The sequence below is a fragment of the Galeopterus variegatus genome, unplaced genomic scaffold (assembly GCF_000696425.1).
Source record: "Galeopterus variegatus unplaced genomic scaffold, G_variegatus-3.0.2 Scaffold9223, whole genome shotgun sequence".
In the NCBI taxonomy this organism is placed as follows: Eukaryota; Metazoa; Chordata; class Mammalia; order Dermoptera; family Cynocephalidae; genus Galeopterus; species Galeopterus variegatus.
This window is the reverse complement of record NW_007735334.1, coordinates 50,959-73,129: the sequence shown is the minus strand read 5'-3', so window position 1 is coordinate 73,129 and position 22,171 is coordinate 50,959. Positions and strand designations below refer to the sequence as shown.

At 35.0% G+C, this 22,171-nt stretch overlaps 2 protein-coding genes across 2 annotated transcripts in view; one reads left to right on the top strand and one right to left on the bottom strand.

Annotated features, from left to right (window-relative positions):
- Window positions 1-4,534: 4,534 nt before the first annotated feature.
- On the top strand, window positions 4,535-15,850 carry ITGA4 (integrin, alpha 4 (antigen CD49D, alpha 4 subunit of VLA-4 receptor); the record flags this gene model as incomplete). Its single annotated transcript, XM_008593481.1, has 9 exons — window positions 4,535-4,685; window positions 5,893-5,988; window positions 6,890-6,969; window positions 7,513-7,602; window positions 9,304-9,394; window positions 11,734-11,841; window positions 12,395-12,520; window positions 13,330-13,449; window positions 15,752-15,850. Coding segments are annotated over 9 exons (961 nt in total), but the record flags the coding sequence as incomplete, so codon positions are not given.
- A 10-nt stretch (window positions 15,851-15,860) lies between these two features.
- CERKL (ceramide kinase-like) overlaps window positions 15,861-22,171 on the bottom strand; it is a 44,238-nt gene continuing 37,927 nt past the window's right edge. The window contains exons 12-13 of the mRNA XM_008593480.1: window positions 19,830-20,008; window positions 15,861-18,556 (exon numbers count right to left, since the gene is read on the bottom strand). Of these exons, the coding sequence (XP_008591702.1) occupies window positions 18,475-18,556; window positions 19,830-20,008 (261 nt within the window). The 3' untranslated portion in view covers window positions 15,861-18,474. The remainder of the gene's footprint in view (window positions 18,557-19,829; window positions 20,009-22,171) is intronic.

The window sequence follows — 22,171 nt, the reverse complement described above, 5'->3', positions numbered from 1 at the left end:
GTGCATACAGAAGTGTTCTTCAGTCCTTTCTCCTCCATGTCTGGAATACAATCGAGGAATTATGAGGACTGCAGGATCATTTTCTCTAATGCTGTGTGGCTTCTGAGGGTGAATAACTGTATCCTATGCCATCTGAAATAATGAAGCCTCCATTATAGTACGAATAATATGAATAGGTTTTAATTAAATATAGTAATATTTTGTTGTATGTTCATTTTGAAATTAATTATGCTCATCAGTCCGATTGCGCTATATAGGAGCCAGCACACTTTCTGTGAGGGAATAGATAGTAAATATTATGGCCTTTGTGGGACAGAGATATCTGTCTCAAATACTCAACTCTGCCATTGTAGTACAAAAGCGGAGCATGACTGTGTTCCAATAAAACTTTATTTACAAAAACATGCAAACATGAATATCTGGCCATTAGGCAATAGTTTATAACCTCTGCTCTCTTATATACTTGCTTTTTATATTGCAACTCTGCAATATATTTTATGTTATTTAAAAATATTTTCTTATAAGTGTATTTTGTTATGTAAATATAGTTCATTAGTATAACTTCAGCTGATTGCCAAAATAATCCAACATTGAGATTTTAAGGAATTAATCCTGGACTGAAAAAAAAAAAATAAGAATCTGCTCACAGATAAAAAGATATACATAAAGATATATATACACACATCCAACAGAACTACGTATATATGTTCACCAAAAGACAATAATGTTTCCAAATTGGAAATTGCCAAAATTACCATTGATAGTTGAATGATAAATAAAATGTGGCATACTCATGAAATGGAATATATACACCAATGAGAATAAATAATTTTCAACTACATGTACCAAAATAGGTTAATCCCACAAACAAAATTTTGAGTAAGAGAAGCCATACACAAAAGAATCAGATACTCAAGGATTATATGCTCTGTGATCCCATTTATATGAAATACAAAACTAGGCAAAACCAGTTTATACTATTAAAAATCAAGGTAGTGAACTGGGGCAATAACTGGAAGGAAGAGGGCCTAAAGAGTTTTTCTATGGCTCTAGTAATATTTGTTTTCTTCATCTGGGTGCTAGTTTTATGCATGAATTCAATTTGTAAAAATTATTGAGCTATATGCTTAGAATATGTGCATGTATCTGTACATATGTTATACTTTGATAAATAAGGTTCAAGTGGATAAAAATCAAAATAAGAGGGGAAGAACTTTTAAGTATTAAGTGAACTGTCCAGTTTCTTAGAGTTATAAAAGTAAAGTGTCCAAAATTATGATTTTATTTGTACATTCATACTTAAGAATTAATAATTTACTTCTCAAAAGCCACACTCCCTTTCCAGTATTTATTTTGCCATGGTCATATGATGATGCCATTAACTTTTAGGTCATTTCAATAGGTGTATTACCACTAAAATGTTAGGTTGTATGAGTGGGGCACAGATTGCATGAATGTGGTAATGTTAGATAGTGACTTCATCTTAATGAAACATTAGGAATTTGTATACCATCACAGAACAAATAAACATGGCTATGAGGCTGTATAATTTGACAGAACTTATATTGATGATTTTATGAACTTTAACAGTCAATAACTTATCCAGTAATTTCCCGTTTTTTGACATGTTCCTTGGGTATAACCCAACACTTCTTTATACACACATTTTTGAATAGTAACTGTGTTGCTCAGCTCTGAGAAAACAGTGATAATCATGATTCAGCATTTCCCTTTGAGAGAACTTAGTCTAGTGGCAAGAGAAACAGTGATTTGACATCGTGAAAAGATTTTATCATAGAAATGCCCAGTGTGCTTTGGGAGAGGGAGAAGCCATCACAAGCAGTGCAGGGTGAAGGTTTTTTGCAGTGAGTAGCAAGAACTTCTAAGAATTATTGATGTTTAAGCTGGATCTCGAAAAACAAGTGTACATTGGCCAGATGTATAAAGAGGAGAAAATGTTAATGGCTGAAGGATAGCTTGAGGTAAGATACAGAACATCTAGGTGTGTTTGGACATGTGTTTGTAGATAAATAAGGCTGAAGCAAGAGAAAGAACTGTGTAGTGTACAGGAGGCAGGAGCCAGCTTTTGAAGGCCTAGATGTCATGCTAAGGAGTTGAGACTCTTGAAGCACTAGAAGAAACTGAACAGGCATGTGACATTATCTAGTCTGCTTTCTTGAAAGTGACCCTCTGGCAGTGTGAAGATTGAAGAAGACGGGAAGGAATGGAGACAGAAATCAATTATGGGTATAATCCAAGTTAGCTCAGGTTCAGTCATGATATTTTCAGACTGATTTTATTTAAAAAGTAAAAAACCTTAGGGCCGGCCTGTGGCTCACTCAGGAGAGTGCAGTGCTGATAACACCAAGGACCTGGGTTTGGATCCCTATATAGGGATGGCCGGTTAGCTCACTTGGGAGAGCATGGTGCTGACAACACCAAGTCAAGGGTTAAGATCCCCTTACCAGTTATCTTCCAGTCATCTTTAAAAACAAAAACAAAAAACCTTCCTTGGAGCAACCTAAATAATCAGAATAGTAGAAAAGCAAAAAGCAACATGCCTTTACTCCCCCCCAGCAAAAGTTGTCCCCTTCCCTGGACTCTCAGAGCCCTTTGCTCATAACTGTTTCCATGCATTTATAGTATTTGCTTATATTTATTTATAATCTGTCCTTCACTGTATCAGTGTCAGGAGGGAGTGAGGTGTGTTTTAACTGTTTTGCTATTGGGGAGCAGTGAGCACAGTGCCTGACATTGTACAGGAACTTCCAGTTATAGTCAGTCATTTGCACATCTTCAAGAAATGTTTAAAAACAGAAGTTTCAGAATGTGTTCTTAAACTCTGCCCTTACATACCCTTTGTCTTTAATCAGTGTACAAATAACTATGAAATAAAAGCCTACTCTTTGTTTAATATTTTTATAAGTAGTTTATTCAAACAATAATCTTCTATACAAATGTTGACCAGAATGGCAAAATTTAAACATTATTGAAGAAACTTTCTAAATTCTAAAGTGCTAGGTGAATATTTACCTTTCCTGTGGTTATGACTATCCTCACCTGATATTTTGCTTTGGGTCACATCTTTCTCTAGTTTGAACTAATTTTTCTAAATTTTTTTTTTTTTCCCTTTTTGTCTTTTTTCGTGTCCGGCAATGGATCACAACCCTCGGTGTTGCGCCCGCACCTCGCTCAACCAGTGAGCGGGAACCGGTCTGTCTGTATGTGGGATCCGAACCCTCGGCGGGAGCGCCGCCGCACTCCCAAGCGGCGCACTGTAGCAGTGCGCCACTGGGCTGGCCCTAATTTTTCTAAATTTTAAATTACTAGATATTTAAGAACTTGCTGCCTTTGGGGAAAGTTTATAAAATCATAACATGCTATAACTGAAAGTTTTCTTTAGCATTCAGCTATTCTAACCTCCTCACTGGGAAAGAGAATGCTTTATAAAATCATAACATGCTATAACTGAAAGTTTTCTTTAGCATTCAGCTATTCTAACCTCACTGAGAAAGAGAATGGGCTGTGCAGAAATTTGCAATTGCTTTCAGCTTTTATTTTAAGTAAGTGCCTTAAGCCTCAAGTTCTTTATATTTAAAACATTCTGCGGATTTCATGAAGTGTGCGTGACCCAAATCATCACTGAAAAGTAGTTATTGTTATTACAGATGGGGAGGCCCAAGCTTAGAAATGCTAAATGACATCCCCACCCGTAAGTGCCTTAAGCCTCAAGTTCTTTATATTTAAAACATTCTGCGGATTTCATGAAGTGTGTGTGACCCAAATCATCACTGAAAAGTAGTTATTGTTATTACAGATGGGGAGGCCCAAGCTTAGAAATGCTAAATGACATCCCCACCTCAAAGAAGTGGGGCAGTGCCAGGATCTGAACCCACTTATATGTTTGGATTTGCAGCTGTCTTTTCTTTATAATTCACAGGATGGTAAGCATTCCTGCAGTTATGTCTTTAATTTGACCTAGTTATTGGCAGAGGTGACCAACTGGCCTGCTTCAGAAATTAACTGTAGTCCAACAGATTTTAGTACCCACCACTTGCTGGGCATAGGATTTCTTCCCTAAGCCTTCCTCACTTCTGTCAAACACTCCCTCTATTCTCTTCTTCTCCCAGTTCCCCCCATTTTTACCCTTTGCTTTGGGCAGCAGTTGGTTCAACGTCTATTCAATGACTGAAGGAAGAAAACTGCTTTGCCTTTAGAAAACATTGCGAAGTAATGAGGAAAATGTTAAAATTACAGAAATAAGGTTAAGCAGAAAAGTAAAACAGAAAGACAAGTTTAATTATCACTAATTAAAAAATAAACTTTTGCTGGGTAATAGCTGACTGAATTTATCTGAAACATGAGAAATGGAGAGTTCTTTTTATATAGGGGTTTATATCTGCTTGCATGGGGTCATTCCCATTGTGGTAGTATTTCTAAATTAATATTTTATGTTCAGCATAAATTTCATATATAAGAAGATGAGATCTTTATTTCCTAAACAAGAACTAAATAACATTGCATAATTTTTCAGGCCACATGAAAATAAAACCTATCTTGCTGTTGGGAGTATGAAGACGTTAATGTTGAATGTGTCCCTGTTTAATGCTGGAGATGACGCGTTCGAAACAGCTCTGCATGTCATGCTACCCACAGGTCTTTACTTCGTTAAGATTTTAGACCTAGTAAGTACTGAAAGCTAAAATAGCATGATGCTACTTAGTAATTTACTTAATTCTTTTAAAAAACGGAAATGGTATAATTTACTTCATTGATGTAGGGTATAAATAATTGGGGTACAAGTTTTAATATTTATCATGCAGGTTTCTGGTTATTTCAAGACGTTCTCCATGCCTCTGCTCAGGATGGCAAATTCCTTGGGAGCTAAGTTGAAAGGCACCAGCTCCCTGCTTCCCAGTGCTAGGAGAGCGAGCTGCCTGGTTTCACACTCTCTCACTGCCGCATCCTTGTCTGGTACAGTGACAAGGTGCATGCTCCTCTTGGCTGGGGTCTTTGCACAAGGAACATTGGTCCTCCATGCTGGGCTCCCAGAGTTACTGCTCTTCATTTTAAGTGCACATTCTCAGCCTACTTCCCAAAGGACCTCCAACATGTCAGAGTCAGCAATTCTCCACAAATTCCAAAATCCTAGTGTCAAGCCAGTTCTTAGACAAGTTTCTCTTTTCCCACAAGAATTGGGAGTACTCGGAAACCTTTACTTACCACTGTGCCTCAGTCATGAGCACTTAAATCCATCTGTGAGATATTAATAAGGCTGAGTTTCACTTTATCCTCTGATATTTCTCTATACCTTACCATATTTACCCATCTCTTATCCAGGGACTACCTCTTCACACCAGGGGCATTGGAGAGAGGATTTTGACCTCTCACAAATATCTGTTACTCCCTTTCTCTAGAATATTGGGAGCCTATTTGCAAAAGTAAGAGGGGAAACTCAGATAGGCATGGAATATGTTTTTAAAATATATTATACCTATTGTGATTACAATCATTGTGATTAAATACCCTAAATACATTCTTACATACCAGACAGGAGAAGGCCTATGAAATATGGACCTTATAGATTCTGTCCCATGATTTTTCAAGGATTTAGGCCTTGAATCAAATAGGGAATATACCAAGATGAATGAAAGTTACAAATCCAGGAATTTTTCTGTGAAGAGTTTATGTGAATATTAGGATGTATATACACACACATATTTATATCATTTGTTTATATTTCTATTTATTCCAAAAGTAAAGAGAAAACAGTTTTCCAGAAAGTAAATACTTATGGGATGATATTCTTTTCAAAAACCGCCTTTAGACATATGTTACGAACTTCTTATTCCTTTCCTACCCAAACCAGTTGTTTCATTTTTTTCCTTTTAGGAAGAGAAACAAATAAACTGTGAAGTAACAGACAACTCTGGTGTAGTAAAGCTTGACTGCAATGTTGGTTATATATATGTAGATCATCTGTCAAGGGTAAGCATTTAGCATTTATTGTTTTTGTTTATTAACATTAATTTTTTCTATTTTCCCTTGTCTTTATGCTGCATACAAATATGTAACATTTATCTTTTTCTTTTTTACTTAGTGTAGGTAGCTAAGTGATGAAATAAAACCCAAACCAACTGGGCTTGAAATCTTTGAGCTTTGTGTTTGTATTCTTGGCAATGTTCACTGTTTTAAAGAAGGGGGGGACATGTTTATGTCAAGATGGGCATGTGAAAGTGTCAATCAGAATTCCTCTCCCCCTACTCACCCTTCCCCAACACTTCCCCCACCCCTCCCCAGGTGGTCCTGTCTGCCAGGCATGTTACTTCTGCTGTACAAAAAGGTGTTTTTGGCAAGAGTCCTCAAGTTGTGAAAGCGTTTCTAATCTTGTCAGTCTGGACCTGTCTGTCTTCATATTCAGAGTAGGCTTTGTCTCTGAATGTTACTTGTGGAAATGCTATTGGTGTACAGTCGAGCTATGCATCTATAATTAACAATAACTTATTGCTTGTTATCAAATGATTAGAAGAAAGGCAATCAAATGACCTCATCACAAAGAGATGATTAAGTTTTTCAATGATGAGTATGCTAAATACTCTGATTTGATCATCACACATTGTGTACATGTATTGAAATATAACTCTGTACCCCACGGATATTTATAATCAATGTTTCAATTAAAAAATATAAATTTTAAAAATGAATAAAATTGCCACAATCTCAACAGCTCACCTGTATCTTACTGCCTGGTGAGAAGCAGCCTATGCCTCTAGAATCGTTTCAATTCTACATTCCATAGAACATAAACTATTAAGAGAAATTAAAGTTCAGATTAGGAAAAATATGTATTTTAGATTATATAAAAAGGCTTCCCTTCTGTGTTTTACAGATAGATATTAGCTTTCTCCTGGATGTGAGTTCACTCAGCAGAGCAGAAGAAGACCTCAACATCACAGTGCATGCCACCTGGTATATTCCATTGTGAAAAAAAAATAGTTGTACTAGAGGAATTATACTGCTGTATTTTGAGGGGGGACTTTAGGAAAAACCATGAAGCAGTGGTCCATTAACTGTCTGTGGAGAAAACTTCTCCTACATAATTTATTGTTTTTTTTTTTTAAAAAATACTAGAGGAATTATACTGCTGTATTTTGAGGGGGGACTTTAGGAAAAACCATGAAGCAGTGATCCATTAACTGTCTGTGGAGAAAACTTCTCCTACATAATTTATTGGTTTTTTTTTTTAGAAAAAAACACCAAAAAACAAGAAAACCATAACCAAAAAAAAACCTGTCTAGCTTTAGAAGCAACAGCTTAAAATGAGGAAAGCGCATTTCTACCAACCCTGTCCTAAAAATTTCTTACCACCACATCTGCTTTTATCCCTACTTTCCAAAAAGCATTAAACAAACCTCTAAGTATGATAGATATACATGGTATGTAATTAGTTCTCTGAAGATTATTTTTGTGCTTGATGGACTCTAATGGGGTGTTTTCTATTCATTTCTGTAGTGAAAATGAAGGGGAAATGGATGCTTTAAAGCATAACAAAGTGACTTTAGCGATTCCTCTCAAGTATGAGGTTATGCTCACTGTTCATGGGTAAGTAGATATAGAGGCTCCTGTGAAGTTTCAGTTCCATTGCTTCTTACATATTTAAAAACTTAAAAAAATAAATAAAAGGGATACTATACTGTTTCTGTCTCTTAACAATTACCTCAGTGTGCTGTCCCTTGCTTGGCTGTTCATTATTTTAATACACTCTGTAATCATCATCGATATTACATACAACTAGTGGCCAGCAGGAGGATATTTTAGTGGAAGAGCCCCAGTAAGAATCTAGCAGGCCACACTCAGCCTTTCAATTGTACACTGTGCAATCCAGGGGCACCTGGAGTCGGCCAGTGTGCAGTTTGCATAATCATACCTGGTGGTCATGGCATGTGTGAAGTTCAGAGAAGTGTGAGCTCGGCCAAATCGCCACTCTCCAGAACACGCATCTACTTATGTGGCAAATGGATTGCGACCTGAGAGAGCTGGCCACAAGGTGTCCCTTGTGCACTATAAAGCTATGAGATTGATATATACCTCTGAGCTTTCCGAGTTCCCCAACCACAGCCCTGGTCCCAGCATTCCTTGCTTTCTCACGATTTTAGTAATTGTTTGAGTCAATTCTCCTCTGATTCAAGAGAGAGATGTGTAGAGAAAGAATAAAAGGGAGGATTAAGAAAACCTTTAATGACTTTACTGGAAATTAAGCAGGCTACATTTTTAAAGCTAGAAGATATGAGATATCTAGAAGATATGAGATATAAAACGAAATAGACAGATGAGCTTTCTTGTTGCTCCAAATATAAACCATCCCCCAATTGTTTTAACCACCTATAAAGATGGACATACTGTTATATACACATAAAATGACAGCATCTGAAACTGACGGAATTGAGTACCAAGTTTGTTAGATAAAACAAATGGAAAAAAGGAGGCCATTCACAGGAGAGTAGACATAAAAAGTCATTGGGTAAAAGTTGATTGCAAGGTTCCTGGTGTTGAATGTCTGTCTCATCATCCTTCCTTGATTTTCTTATGATGAGTGCCCTCCTGTTTTTTCATCATTCATGTCTCATTGTTTTGGGCAAGGAATGGTCTACAACTATTAAACTGCCTAAATCTACACCATTTGAATATCTCTAGTTTCTTTCCTGTTTAATGGGTCCCTAATTTGGTATTACCTAATATTAGCTGCCAAATATAAGCATTTTGAGTAGACTTCCCTAGAAAAACATTTCTTAGAGTTCATTGCTGACTATACATATCTCTAATCACAGGTTAAAAAAAAAAAGTGTCAACCTTGTATTCTAACAAAAATTTTGCCATACTTCTCAGTGTTTGAATTGTTCCCTAGACTTGAGTTTCATTACAAATAGCCAGCAGGAATTGGGAAATGGAAAGAAACAACTCAAAAATAGGTTAGATTGAGGCATAAGAGACAAGCTAAAGATGTATCCTATATTTGTCAAACTTACATGAATCATTTAAGAACTGAAAGAGAAGAAATGTTGAGCAAAATGAACCAGGCACAGTGTTGGCAAAGGCAAGAAAAGGATATTGGTGAGAACAGATACTGTCACACAGATCAGAGTACACAACCTTCTATTATTTTTTTCAATAAAATTCTTATCATGAAACAAAGTATTCCATGGTGCCTCTTAAATATGCTATAACCCAGTCTGTAGAGAAATAACTGTTTATAACACATCATCGAAGAAGATGATTAACTAAATTTGAATTTTTTTCTATCAGGTTTGTAAACCCAACTTCATTTGTGTATGGACCGACTGATGAAAATGAGCCTGAGAACTGCATGGCAGAGAAAATGAACTTCACTTTCCATGTAAGAAAAGTGAATTGTGTTGATATTTGTAACAACCTCAAAGGATATTATGGATGCATTGTTCCAGCGGATATCATGTACCTATGATGTCCCTCAGCCCTGGCTGGCCAGGGATGGCTGGAAGAGGGCTGTGGCACTGGGTCTTTGTGCCGCCTCTCGGGCTCCTGCTGCCTTTCTACTATCTCTCTTGTCTCTGGTATTTAAGCCCATTTCTCCCTACAGGACAGGTGGGAAAGAGCATGCAGGAACAGAGGTAATGCCTGAAACAGGCAAAGTTGTAGCATGAGCTGAATTCCCTAGAGATGCACACAGAAAATAGGATAGGCCAAGGGAAGGCACCTTTGGGTGAAAATCGGTGAAATCTCTTTTTGGTTCAAACTTTATGAAAGCCCTAACATAACCAAGTAAAGGAAGTACTTAGCTCCCTGTTTCCATTTAAAGTTGATTTGCTCAGCCTTTCAAGCCATAGATTCATGAACTGTGACAAGTGCTTTCTCAACTATTAAATAACCTCTTAAAAAAGTAAAGAGTACTGTCATTATCCAGAAGTATTAGTAGACTGACATAAAGCTAAATTTAAAAATTTTTACTGTCAAACTGAGATTTTTATTGGGTTTTGGAGAAAATACAACAGGTTTTTAAATACTTTTCAAAAAATGCATAAGGAGATGATATTTCCACAGATGCTGATGAAGAGTAAATTTCCACAAAAATATTTCTTGAACCAAAAGTACTATCCAAATATTCTCGGAGTTATATAGCAATCTACAGAATGGGAGTGAGTGAGTCAGTCTTGGATTAGGTGTATTTTGTAAGGCAATGCTTTTCAAAATATTTATCATAATCATGGGGTGCTTATTTTCTGGGCCCTGCTGCAGATCTGTGGAAGAAGAATACCCCTGAAATCCTATCAATTCTTTGTATTCTCAAGTTTTTGTTACACTAGTACACACTAGTGTTGAAAAAGTTAGGCCCTCCACTTTGAAGTCCCATCAAATGCTCTTGTTAGAACTCTATGGAGGATTGTGCTTTGATAAACTAAAACAGAAATTGAGCTGGACTCTAAAAGGCCTATTTATTAATTTATAATTAATAGTTAACTATATTTTAATTAATTTATAGTGGAATGACTGGGACTAGGGATCCATGCAGTAAGTAGGCTTGGCAAGTCTGAGTATGTAGATGTTCTTGGAGGTCTAAGTGTTACTGGGTGAATAGGTATGAAGCATAATTGTAATTTAGATTGATTTACTGGCCTCAAGGAGACCTTGTCTACAGTATTGAGCACTGCTGAGTACACACTGCTGACATTTCCTCTTGCAACTGCCCTGTGTTTTCACGGCCTGGCAATTGCCACCTGTCCCAAATCCAGGAACACTCATTCAAAAGGTTATTGCGAGCCATCCTTTTTCACTCTGGTATTGTGGCACATCTTTTCTTCTGACTTCTTATAGTTGTGCTTTCAGGAGGCAATATTTTGGCCTGATCTCTTTTTTCAGGGATCTGTGATCCTCAGATTTATTAATAATAATGAAATATCATCTCCTTATGCATTTTTTGAAAAGCATTTTTAAAATCTGTTGTATTTTCTCTAAAACCCAATAACGTCACCTTTTCTAATTTTTCTGAGTGCATCAGCATTATAATTTAACTGAATAAAAAATATTTTTATTCACTTACCACTGATGATTATCCTCTCAGCAAGGAGTGATTTTGTGAAAACACAGGATTTAAAATTAGAATACCTGGCTTTTTGTCCTAACTCCTGTCACACTTTTTCCCCCTGGGGGGTGTGGTGGGGGAGGGGTGTAGCTGGCAGGCAAGGGGATCTGAGCCCTTAGTGTTATCAGCATCACGCTCTCTCAAGTGAGCTGGTGACCAGCCAGCCCTCTTGTCCCCTTTTCACTTTCATCTTAGGAGCATCATTAACACCTGTTAGCATCTTCCTTGGCTGGTGAATAGTGAAACGACTCACCTCACAGGATGCTCATGAGGACCAATTGGTCATGTTTTTCAAATATCTAATGTTGTAAACAAAAAAGCAAATGTTATTGATGTCTCTTTCTTAAGACCATTTCTGCCATAAACCATCAGTCTAGACTTTTTGGCCTGAAAAATACCAAAAAGAGAAGGCTAGGAATAAAATGACTAGAGTTTTAAATTATTAGCAAACTTTTAAAATTCTGACTATGGATATCCTGTCCACCTTTATAGCTGCCAATTACAAACCTCTACCACTATAAATGGGGTATATGGGGTCATCTAAAAGCTTTTTGATTTCTGTACTTACTAACATTTATGAAAAACATTTAAAAACTATTAAATTTTTTCCTCACCAGGTTATCAACACTGGCAATAGCATGGCTCCAAATGTTAGTGTGGAAATAATGGTACCCAATTCTTTTATTCCCCAAACTGATAAGCTGTTCAACATTTTGGATGTCCAGGTAAAAATGTGTTCCTTCCACCTGACCTTTATTAGGTGTGTCTTAAATATAATAAATGTAAACAAATCTCTTGTTTTAAGTAATAGTGCTACAATGGACATGTCTCTTTACTTATTTCAGTCACACTCAAAATTATGAATTTACCATGCATTTATTGAGTATACTTTGAATATTATACATTGCATTAGAACTGTAGAATTACAGCGGAACCTCTACATTTGATTTATACAATAACAGAATTGTGCTTTACCATCTTCATTGAATAAGTATTTTAGGATACATTTTCTTTGTGATATGGACCTGTAGAAGTAATTTAGTTGGTATAAATTGCCATAAAGCTTGAAGCCACTGTTGAAAGATTAGGATTCTAGACTTTAAGGAGGCAATATTCAAATCACTACTTAAGAAATAAGTATTATCTGTCAAAAAATATTTCCACAATTTCAGAGGTACCTGATATATTTAGAAAAGATAAGCAATTGGAACTTTAAAACTCACATGGTATTTGTTCTTTCCAGTGTTGAAGGGTTTTTCTTGCTTTCTATCATTATAGCCTACGACTGGAGAATGCCATTTTAAAACTTACCAAAGAGAGTGTGCATTAGAACGGCCGAAGGGTGCAATGGAAACCTTGAAAGGCATCTTCACATTTTTATCAAAGACTGATAAGAGGCTATTGGTAAGTCTCAATTTTTCAGGTTGTGGTTGTTGCTTTCCAACAGAGAAGGGGAACACTTAAAACCTAAAGTCAACAGGTTTGAGCTGTCAGCTGAGTGGCAGGAGAGAACACACATTTAGGCAGTATTCTTGAACATAAGGAACAAGCATGTTTGGCAGGTTGAGATAGATGCAGGGTTAAATATAATAGGATTTCATTATTTATCTAACAAGTACCCATTATTTGCCAGACAGATATTGTTTCAGACCCTGCAGAACACTAAGATGCTATCTTTACCTGAGCAACCTTTGTTGCATGAGATTAATTTGCATTCTTTTCATATTAGTGAATTTATGAAAAGAAACTGGAGAAGCAGTCATTCCCTTCAAATGACCCAAGTTTTACAGCAAACATAGAACATGTCACTTAGCAAGATTCTGATTAGTAATTTAATGTAGAGCACATGCTCCAGTTTGAATACTTTGGTTTTGTTATAATTTACAAAACAAGCATTTGCGTTTTGTTTAAAGTAAGATAATTTTTAAAATTCCGCTAAAGAAATCAGATGTTTAATCTAATTTAATGTAGAGCACATGCTCCAGTTTGAATACTTTGGTTTTGTTATAATTTACAAAACGAGCATTTGCGTTTTGTTTAAAGTAAGATAATTTTTAAAATTCCGCTAAAGAAATCAGATGTTTAATTCCATTTTTATAGAAAGATAATTTTCTAAATGCCACTAAGGAGATTTTAATTATGTATAAAATATTTTTGAATAATTTTTTTTAATGTTGAACATTTTAATGTAGTACTTTTATATTCTTTTCAAGTACTGCATAAAAGCTGATCCACATTGTTTAAGTTTCTTATGCAATTTTGGGAAAATGGAAAGTGGAAAAGAAGCCAGTGTTCACATTCAGTTGGAAGGCCGACCATCTATCTTAGAAATGGTAAGTTTAAAACATACTGACAGCTTTGTGTTTAATCTGTAAATTCAGTCAGGATGGTATGGAGGTATCAACAAATTAAGAAGGAATAAATAAAATTTTGGAGTAAAACTCTTTCTTTTTATCACTTCAGCTATCTACATTGAGATGGCTTTAGTAATTAAGCAGATAATTAAGACTAAACTATGAAGTAATTAAGAGGTTTATTTTAGAAAGCATGTCTAACTGCCTAAAAGCCTTGATGAAATCAAATAAATTGACTACCTTAACATTTTGTATAACCTTAAAAATTATTTACAATCTAACATTTTAAAAATAAGGCAAATAAATTAAGGCTGTATAAAATCAAACATGTCTTTAACTTTGTAGAAAGAAGAGTGTATATTTATGAAGATTATTTTGAATAAAACTAGTTTTATTGGGAGTTGTTTTTTGGTTTCCTCATCTGTTCAGAATGGATAATTTCTCTATCTCAGGGGTGTTGTAGTTTAAATGAGATGATTTTTATGAGCTCTTAGTAATAATGCATGGCACATATTGAGCCCAAAGAAATGGCAGATGGTATGTTTTAAATGGAATGTTTTGAAATGACCACGCAGTAATCATTTTGAGGAAGTAAACAACTTGATTGGAGAAGTCTTAGACTTGAAATATCTTTGCTTTCAAAGAAATATTATTTACTATGTGTGCTCACCTTGGTAAAATCCCAGTGAATGCAGTGTTTCATTTCAAGTACAACTTTGAGACATGTTTGAAATATCCTCTTTAAAAATATTTAGTGGAATTTTTCAAACGACTGTTGTAAATTTTCTAATGAATGAAAGAGGACCACTATCGTTTTATCTTTAAAGACCTTGATTCTTAACATATTTCCAATTGGCTTTGCTACAACAACCCTTTGATTCAGCAGGCTATGAATACTGTAGGCCTGATGAGCAAGCTTGGGACTGAGCTTATACACTGGTTTGAGCTTTATGGAATGACTTCTGGATAATTGTTTATACAGTTATGGATTTTTTTCCTCTTTCTGTATATATACATAAAACTTTAAAAGAATATATGCGTTTACATAGGTATAAACCCATTAGTCCTCCTATAACACAACTTTATCAAGAGTACCCAGGGGTAAATTTAAAAAACTATCTTCCATCAAATTTTTTGTTTATAAAAACCAGTACTTAAGTATTCTAATTTATATTCTGAAACAACAGATTGTGAATGTTGCACTTTATCTGATACACACTGATGTATGTAAGAAACAAAAACTTTACCTCAAAATGATTTTAAAAAATCAAAGCTATGCAAAGAATGATTAGGGGGCCAATGTTTCATGTATATTGGGTACTGTATAAAATACTGACTCTCCAAGATTAAGCAAATACACAAGTATTACTCTTTTTGTTACTCTTTTTCAAATATAAGTATTAACCATGTTTTAATCAGGTCTGTAAAAGCATTCTCTTCTGCATGGTAATGAAGAAACAATTCATAAACAACTGAAAATGAATATAAATGAGACATCAGAATTTCCATGAAATGTTTATGATGGCTAAAATATTTTTTGAAGTTTGTTTATATTGTATGAGGTTCTACTTTTAAATGAAATAGTGGAAGGAATACATCATCAAAGACCCAGACGTCATTTCACTATAGTGATCATGTCAAGTAGCTTGCTACTTGGACTTATTGTGCTTTTATTGATTTCTTATGTTATGTGGAAGGTAAGCCTTTAATATTTATCAACAGTAAACCACTCAAAATGCCATCCTTCATTTCCTCAAAGCCAATGTGTGGCTCCCAAACTATTAGATTTAAATATTTGAGTATTTTAATGTTAACTTAAAAAATTTCTAAGCAAATATATAGTACTGATCTCATATCTATATGCCTTCTAAAAGATAACTTGTTTTGAAAGATGTTCTTTTTAAAAAAAAGCCTTGGAAAACACTGCAAATTATATTGAAGGTCAATTTTGGAGTGTGTGTGTGTCACTGAGAAGTCCTGCATTAACAACAACAAATGCTTCTTTAACGTAACATCCCAAACTAATTTTTACTCACTAAATCTGTTGAAAGCCTTCATGATTAGTGTTACATGGGACAAAGTTGAAGAACTATTGGTGTGACTGTTTAGATTTGAGAATAGTATGTTCATAACTATACACTAGTGATTATGTTATGCTATTTTTAGGCTGGCTTCTTTAAAAGACAATATAAATCTGTCCTACAAGAGTGGTGTGACTGTTTAGATTTGAGAATAGTATGTTCATAACTATACACTAGTGATTATGTTATACTATTTTTAGGCTGGCTTCTTTAAAAGACAATATAAATCTGTCCTACAAGAGGAAAACAGAAGAGACAGTTGGAGTTACATCAACAGTAAAAGCAACAATGATGATTAAAGACTTCTTTCAAATTGAGAAAACAGACTCAGGTTATATCAAAAACAATTTAAGACACTGTTTACAAGAAAACATGAATTTTGTTCAGATTTCTTCCATGTACTAACTTTACTCATGATCTTTTGACATACTATGTATTTATGCAAGGGAAAAATCCAAGTAATGATTACACTGAAAGAAAACAACTGCAGAGGTAATACTCAGTATATTCAAAGATAATCTTCCAACTCTTAAATGGGTAAAAAACAAAAACAAAAACAAACAAAAAAAAACACTAAAGCATTCAATTGTAAACCTTTGAAGATATCTTGAAGTGAAAGTATAACTGAATTAAATCATATTGAGGAAGTAAACAACTTGATTGGAGAAGTCTTAGACTTGAAATATCTTTGCTTTCAAAGAAATATTATTTACTATGTGTGCTCACCTTGGTAAAATCCCAGTGAATGCAGTGTTTCATTTCAAGTACAACTTTGAGACATGTTTGAAATATCCTCTTTAAAAATATTTAGTGGAATTTTTCAAACGACTGTTGTAAATTTTCTAATGAATGAAAGAGGACCACTATCGTTTTATCTTTAAAGACCTTGATTCTTAACATATTTCCAATTGGCTTTGCTACAACAACCCTTTGATTCAGCAGGCTATGAATACTGTAGGCCTGATGAGCAAGCTTGGGACTGAACTTATACACTGGTTTGAGCTTTATGGAATGACTTCTGGATAATTGTTTATACAGTTATGGATTTTTTTCCTCTTTCTGTATATATACATAAAACTTTAAAAGAATATATGCGTTTACATAGGTATAAACCCATTAGTCCTCCTATAACACAACTTTATCAAGAGTACCCAGGGGTAAATTTAAAAAACTATCTTCCATCAAATTTTTTGTTTATAAAAACCAGTACTTAAGTATTCTAATTTATATTCTGAAACAACAGATTGTGAATGTTGCACTTTATCTGATACACACTGATGTATGTAAGAAACAAAAACTTTACCTCAAAATGATTTTAAAAAATCAAAGCTATGCAAAGAATGATTAGGGGGCCAATGTTTCATGTATATTGGGTACTGTATAAAATACTGACTCTCCAAGATTAAGCAAATACACAAGTATTACTCTTTTTGTTACTCTTTTTCAAATATAAGTATTAACCATGTTTTAATCAGGTCTGTAAAAGCATTCTCTTCTGCATGGTAATGAAGAAACAATTCATAAACAACTGAAAATGAATATAAATGAGACATCAGAATTTCCATGAAATGTTTATGATGGCTAAAATATTTTTTGAAGTTTGTTTATATTGTATGAGGTTCTACTTTTAAATGAAATAGCTTCTTTCTAGGTTTTAAATAATTTATCTTTAAATACATTTTCATTTGCAAATACAATCATTTTTGTAATATTTATTTTCATGCATGTGATCTAGATGCTGATAGCTATAGAATGTAATTTCATCCAGATCAGTCTTTATCCGTGTAAGACAGCTAAGGGCCAAAGTAATCGGAAGTGATCAAATAGAAAAATTAGAGGGCAGTCTTTAATGTCACTGAAAATATTTCTTTATGTGAAGTCCCTGCCATCCACTTCCTCAGATTCGTGAAGGTTATCTATTCACAAGCCCACAGTCTGCAATTGGTGGCTGGAGAGTGAGGAATGTATGGAGATTTGGGAAGGCATTTCAGCAGTGAAACCCGAGCACATAGCCTCCTGAATTCAGAGTACCATAGTAATAAATTTATTTTTAAGCTTTTATCATTCAGAAAAACCAAGTAGTTCCTTCAGGAGAATGTCTAGGATCATTGATGAAAAAAATCAAGCTCCAATTTAGAACTGCCTTCTCAAGGATGGTCTCTGAGGAAATTTAAATTTGGTTCTTTCCTATTCAGAAATGACTATATTTCAGGTATTAAAATGCTATGTTTGTCCAACACATGCCTCTCAGGTACAAGAGGAACACAGCTACCAATCAGCTAACTTTTCTCTAGTTAGAAAGATATTTTGCATAGTTTGAAATAAATTTCATTACCTGTATGATAAATTTTAAAACTCCACCACTTTACAAAATTAGTACCATAATCTTTTTAAGATGGGTTATTCTTTTTCGGCAAGTTTATACAGGTACTGGAGAGATTTTGAAAAAGTGGTTGTATTTCTGGTTATATCACTAGATTGCTATTTGATTTCAAAATTTAACCTCTCTGGATTAGTTACCTCATTAGTAAAATCAATGTGACCTGTTTGTGCCAAGCTGCAGGAAATTTAACATCAGAATTCATGGACTCAAATCCTGAAAAATGAGAGAGCCCAAATTATTTCACTTTGGAATTACCTAGATTAAATATTGATATATCACGATGACGGGTAAATAAATTTTAAGTACATGAAATGATTATTTTCATTTCCAATAAATACCTTTGGAATTTGAATTGTTTTTGGTATATTTCATATTTTTCATCTTGATTTTTAAAGCCCTAGAAGCTAATTTTTAGTAACATCAAAAATAGCAATTTTAATTTTAAAAAGAAAAAATAAGTTGAGAATTATTTCTATTAGGATATCTGTTTAAAGCATGACCATATTCTTTCATATCAAAATTCTTATTTATATATTTCTTTTACAAACAATTACATGTTACTTTGGAATCATTAATTTCTTCCATGCTTTCTCCATAAAGACTGATAAGTTTTGGATGCAACCTGTAAAGAAAAGAATAATGTGTATATTTATTTCATCAACCTATCATTCTATTATTTTCACACATATACCTAACGAGGATGGTACATAATACCAAATAGAAATTGATAACTGTATGAGTTTTCTGTTGCTTATAATAACAGAATACCTGGAACTGGGTAATGTACAAAGAAAGGAGGTTTATTTCTTACAGTTTGGGGGGGCTGGGAAGTCCAGTGGGTGCATCTGGTGGGGGTCTTCTTGGTGGGGAGTCCCATGGTGACCAGGGTATCCCATGGTGAGCATGGCATGAGCAAGAGCTCGCTTATGTGCTTTCCTTATAAAGCCACCAGTCCACACCTCTGGTAACCCATTATTTCATGGATGGGTTAATCCACTCATAAGAGCACAATCCTTATGATCCAATCACCTTTTAAAGGCTCCACCTTTCACCACTGCCATAGTCTGATTTCCTGCCATCTTAACACTGTTACAGTGGGGATCAAGCTTCAGTGAGTTTGGGGGCAACATTCAATCCATAGCAATAAGCAACAAAAATACACTCATGGCATTCTGCAATCTAGAAGTCCAAGAGGGTTTGATAAACCAACACCAGTAATTATTCTAAACCCTTTTTAACTGGCTTTGTTGACTGACTAATGCCCTCCATTGCCTCTGTAAAACAGTCAGCTGTACCTGTGGAGCACTCCCTCTAGTCGGCACCCCTACACACTTCTACCCGTTGAGTCATAATGCTTACCAAAAATGAGTTTGGATCTTCTAACTGTGTTTATACCAGTTGCTCTTCTTTCTTAACTAAATAATATGTAAAACTGTTGTTATGTAAAGTAAGTTTGTAGAGACTTGGTAAAAGCAAACTGCTGAACGCAAAGTGTTATAGTATTAACTACGGTGAGAGGAAACTAAAAGACTGGGGGATTAAAATGTAGCAATCTACTACTATGATGGCTTCACAAAGGTTTAAAATCTTTATCCATTTAAAAAAATGCAAAATGGAAATTGTAGACATGCATTATCTGTACACTATATACAGAACAATAACTAAAATGACAATGTAGAGACTCATAACCAAAAAAATGCCTTGGCTCTACATAACAATGAATAAATGTAAAGTTAATTTATTGAAAGTTATGTATGTATCTTTTTATGCTTCCCTGATTTTCTATTTTTCTTTTAATTAGTGAACTGTCTGCTTTTATAGTTAAGAGGGTTTTTATTATACTATTAGTTTTGTGTCTACTGGTTGACATATGAAGTAGTGAAATAGTGACTTACCTAACATGGACCTCTGATGCAACTTCCATTAAATCTCCATCTACATTCCAAGGGCAGCTGTATCCTGAAGTAGTTTTAGGAGGTTCATCCACCTCCTCTGGATTGTATCCACTGGTATTATTCCTTGCATGAACTTTCACTTCTTCAACAATATAAGTCTCAACAAATGGAAAATTGAACTAAATAAAACAAATGCAAATAATGATACTTGCTTTATCTCTAACTGCTAATGCAAATCAAGAAAGTTCACTGTACTCTCTCTCCCAAGTAAATATCAATATGCATGCTGACATTTTCATAGCTTTGAAACTCTATGACCAAGGATACCTAATTTTTTTGAAAGAAGAAATCTCTTTTCTGAAACTTTCCTGGCTCATTTAGATCTAGCAGCTGGCAATCTTGAAATCTTATCTGTGAAAAGCTGCATACAAGAACAATATTATAGATTTTCCATTTAAGACTGAATTTTTAATACTGGTTTGATTATACAGAAGATTTATAATCCAGTGACTTGATTAACTTGTCAATTAGTTTAGCTGACATAAAGCAAACTCTAGTGTAAGTTTCACACTTGGAATTTAATTCGGAAGAACGTAGGTCTGAACATATAAAGATAAAATGGAAAGTATCTCTTAAAAAAGAAAGCTAATTAAATATAATTTTCACAGGTGTTTGCCAGCTGCATCCCCAGTTTAAGAATGGGCATGTTGTGCAAAATAATAATTGTGTTTGCTCACTGACCACTCTAGAATGGTGCAACGTAACCTCCGAATTGCAATTTTTCTTCTTTGCCTAAGGAAACTACTGGTGAAAGAACACTAAGTATTATCTGAAATAATTAAAAGGTAGCCAAATAACTTTAGTGGAGATGCACAATAACTACTCATTTTAATTTTTAGATAAATGGCATGAAATGTATTCCTAATTAAATATTTTTTACATAGTTTCCCCCCATTCCACATATAAACCTCAATGAAGCACAGAATTTTAAAAGTTAGTAGAAAACTAATATTTCTCCCAATACTCTTATTTCACATATGTACAAAGCAAGGTCCAGCAGATTTTAGTTTACAAAATAAACTGAGTTACACAGTGGATTATATGATGGCATCTGCTGTTCTGATTGAGGCCTTAAGCAGCTCTCTGTGGAACCAGCCTGGCTGTCTGTGAAATTGATAGTCACTGCATTAGAACTCCCACCTCAATTATAAAATCTTGGGTACATGCCTTACACTTGTAGAAATTTCTATATAATCATTCATTTTAGTGTTCATGTGTTTTTAAAAAGTCATCAGTAACTGATGTTTTTATGGGTTTAATTGGGTTCCACCAAAATATATGTTGAAGTCCTAAACCCTGGTACCTGTGAATGTCACCTTATTTGGAAATAGGGTCTCTGCAGATGTAATTAAATTAAGATGAGGTCATTAGGATGGACTCTAACCCAATATGACTTATGTCCTTATAAGAGAAGAATGCCATGTTATAACAGAGTCAGAGATTGGAGTGACATAGCTGCAGGCCAAAGAATGCCAAGAATTGATAGCCACCACCAGAAAATCTATTTTCTTTAATCACCAGCTTTCATGGGTACACCTCACAAAATGAAGCTCTATCCATCCATTCAGATTTATTAACTGTGAAGCCACAGACATTGTTAAATGTGTAAGGGTATGTTTGGGCATGGGGCAGAGAGTGAACGATTACAACTGTGATACAGAGACATGCCATGATAGCACAAGCGCGGAGCTCAATGTGAGAAGCAAGAAGAGGCCACAGGCTCAGGGGTCGGGAAAGCCTCCCATGTGAACCGAGTCTCAAAGAGCACAGAAGAGTTAGCCTGGAGGGGAAGGAAAGTGGTCCTGGCAAGAGGGAACATTTACAAAAGTACAAAGGCATGTCATAGTCAAGCAACTACAAAGAATTCAATATGCTGAATTTTGTCCTCCTGCCCCCACCAAATTCCTATGTTGAAATCCTAACCCCTAGGACCTCAGAATGTAACTGTATTTGAGATAAGGTCTTTAAGGAGGGGATTAAGTTAAAACAAGATCCTTAGGGTAGGCCCTAATCCAGTATGGAGTTCTTATAGGAAAGATGTATAGAAAGACAGCAAGGATGCACACGCATAAAGAAAAGACTACATGAGGACACAGTGAGACGGTGGTCATCTGCAAGCCACGGGGAAGGTCCTCAGGAGAAACCAACCCTGCCAACACTGTCTTGGACTTCTAGCCTCCAGAACCTGGAAAAATAAATTTTCTGTTGTTCAAACCAACCATGCTGTGGTGTTTGTTATAGCAGCCCTAGGAAACTAATACAATGGCCAAAACACTGGGAAT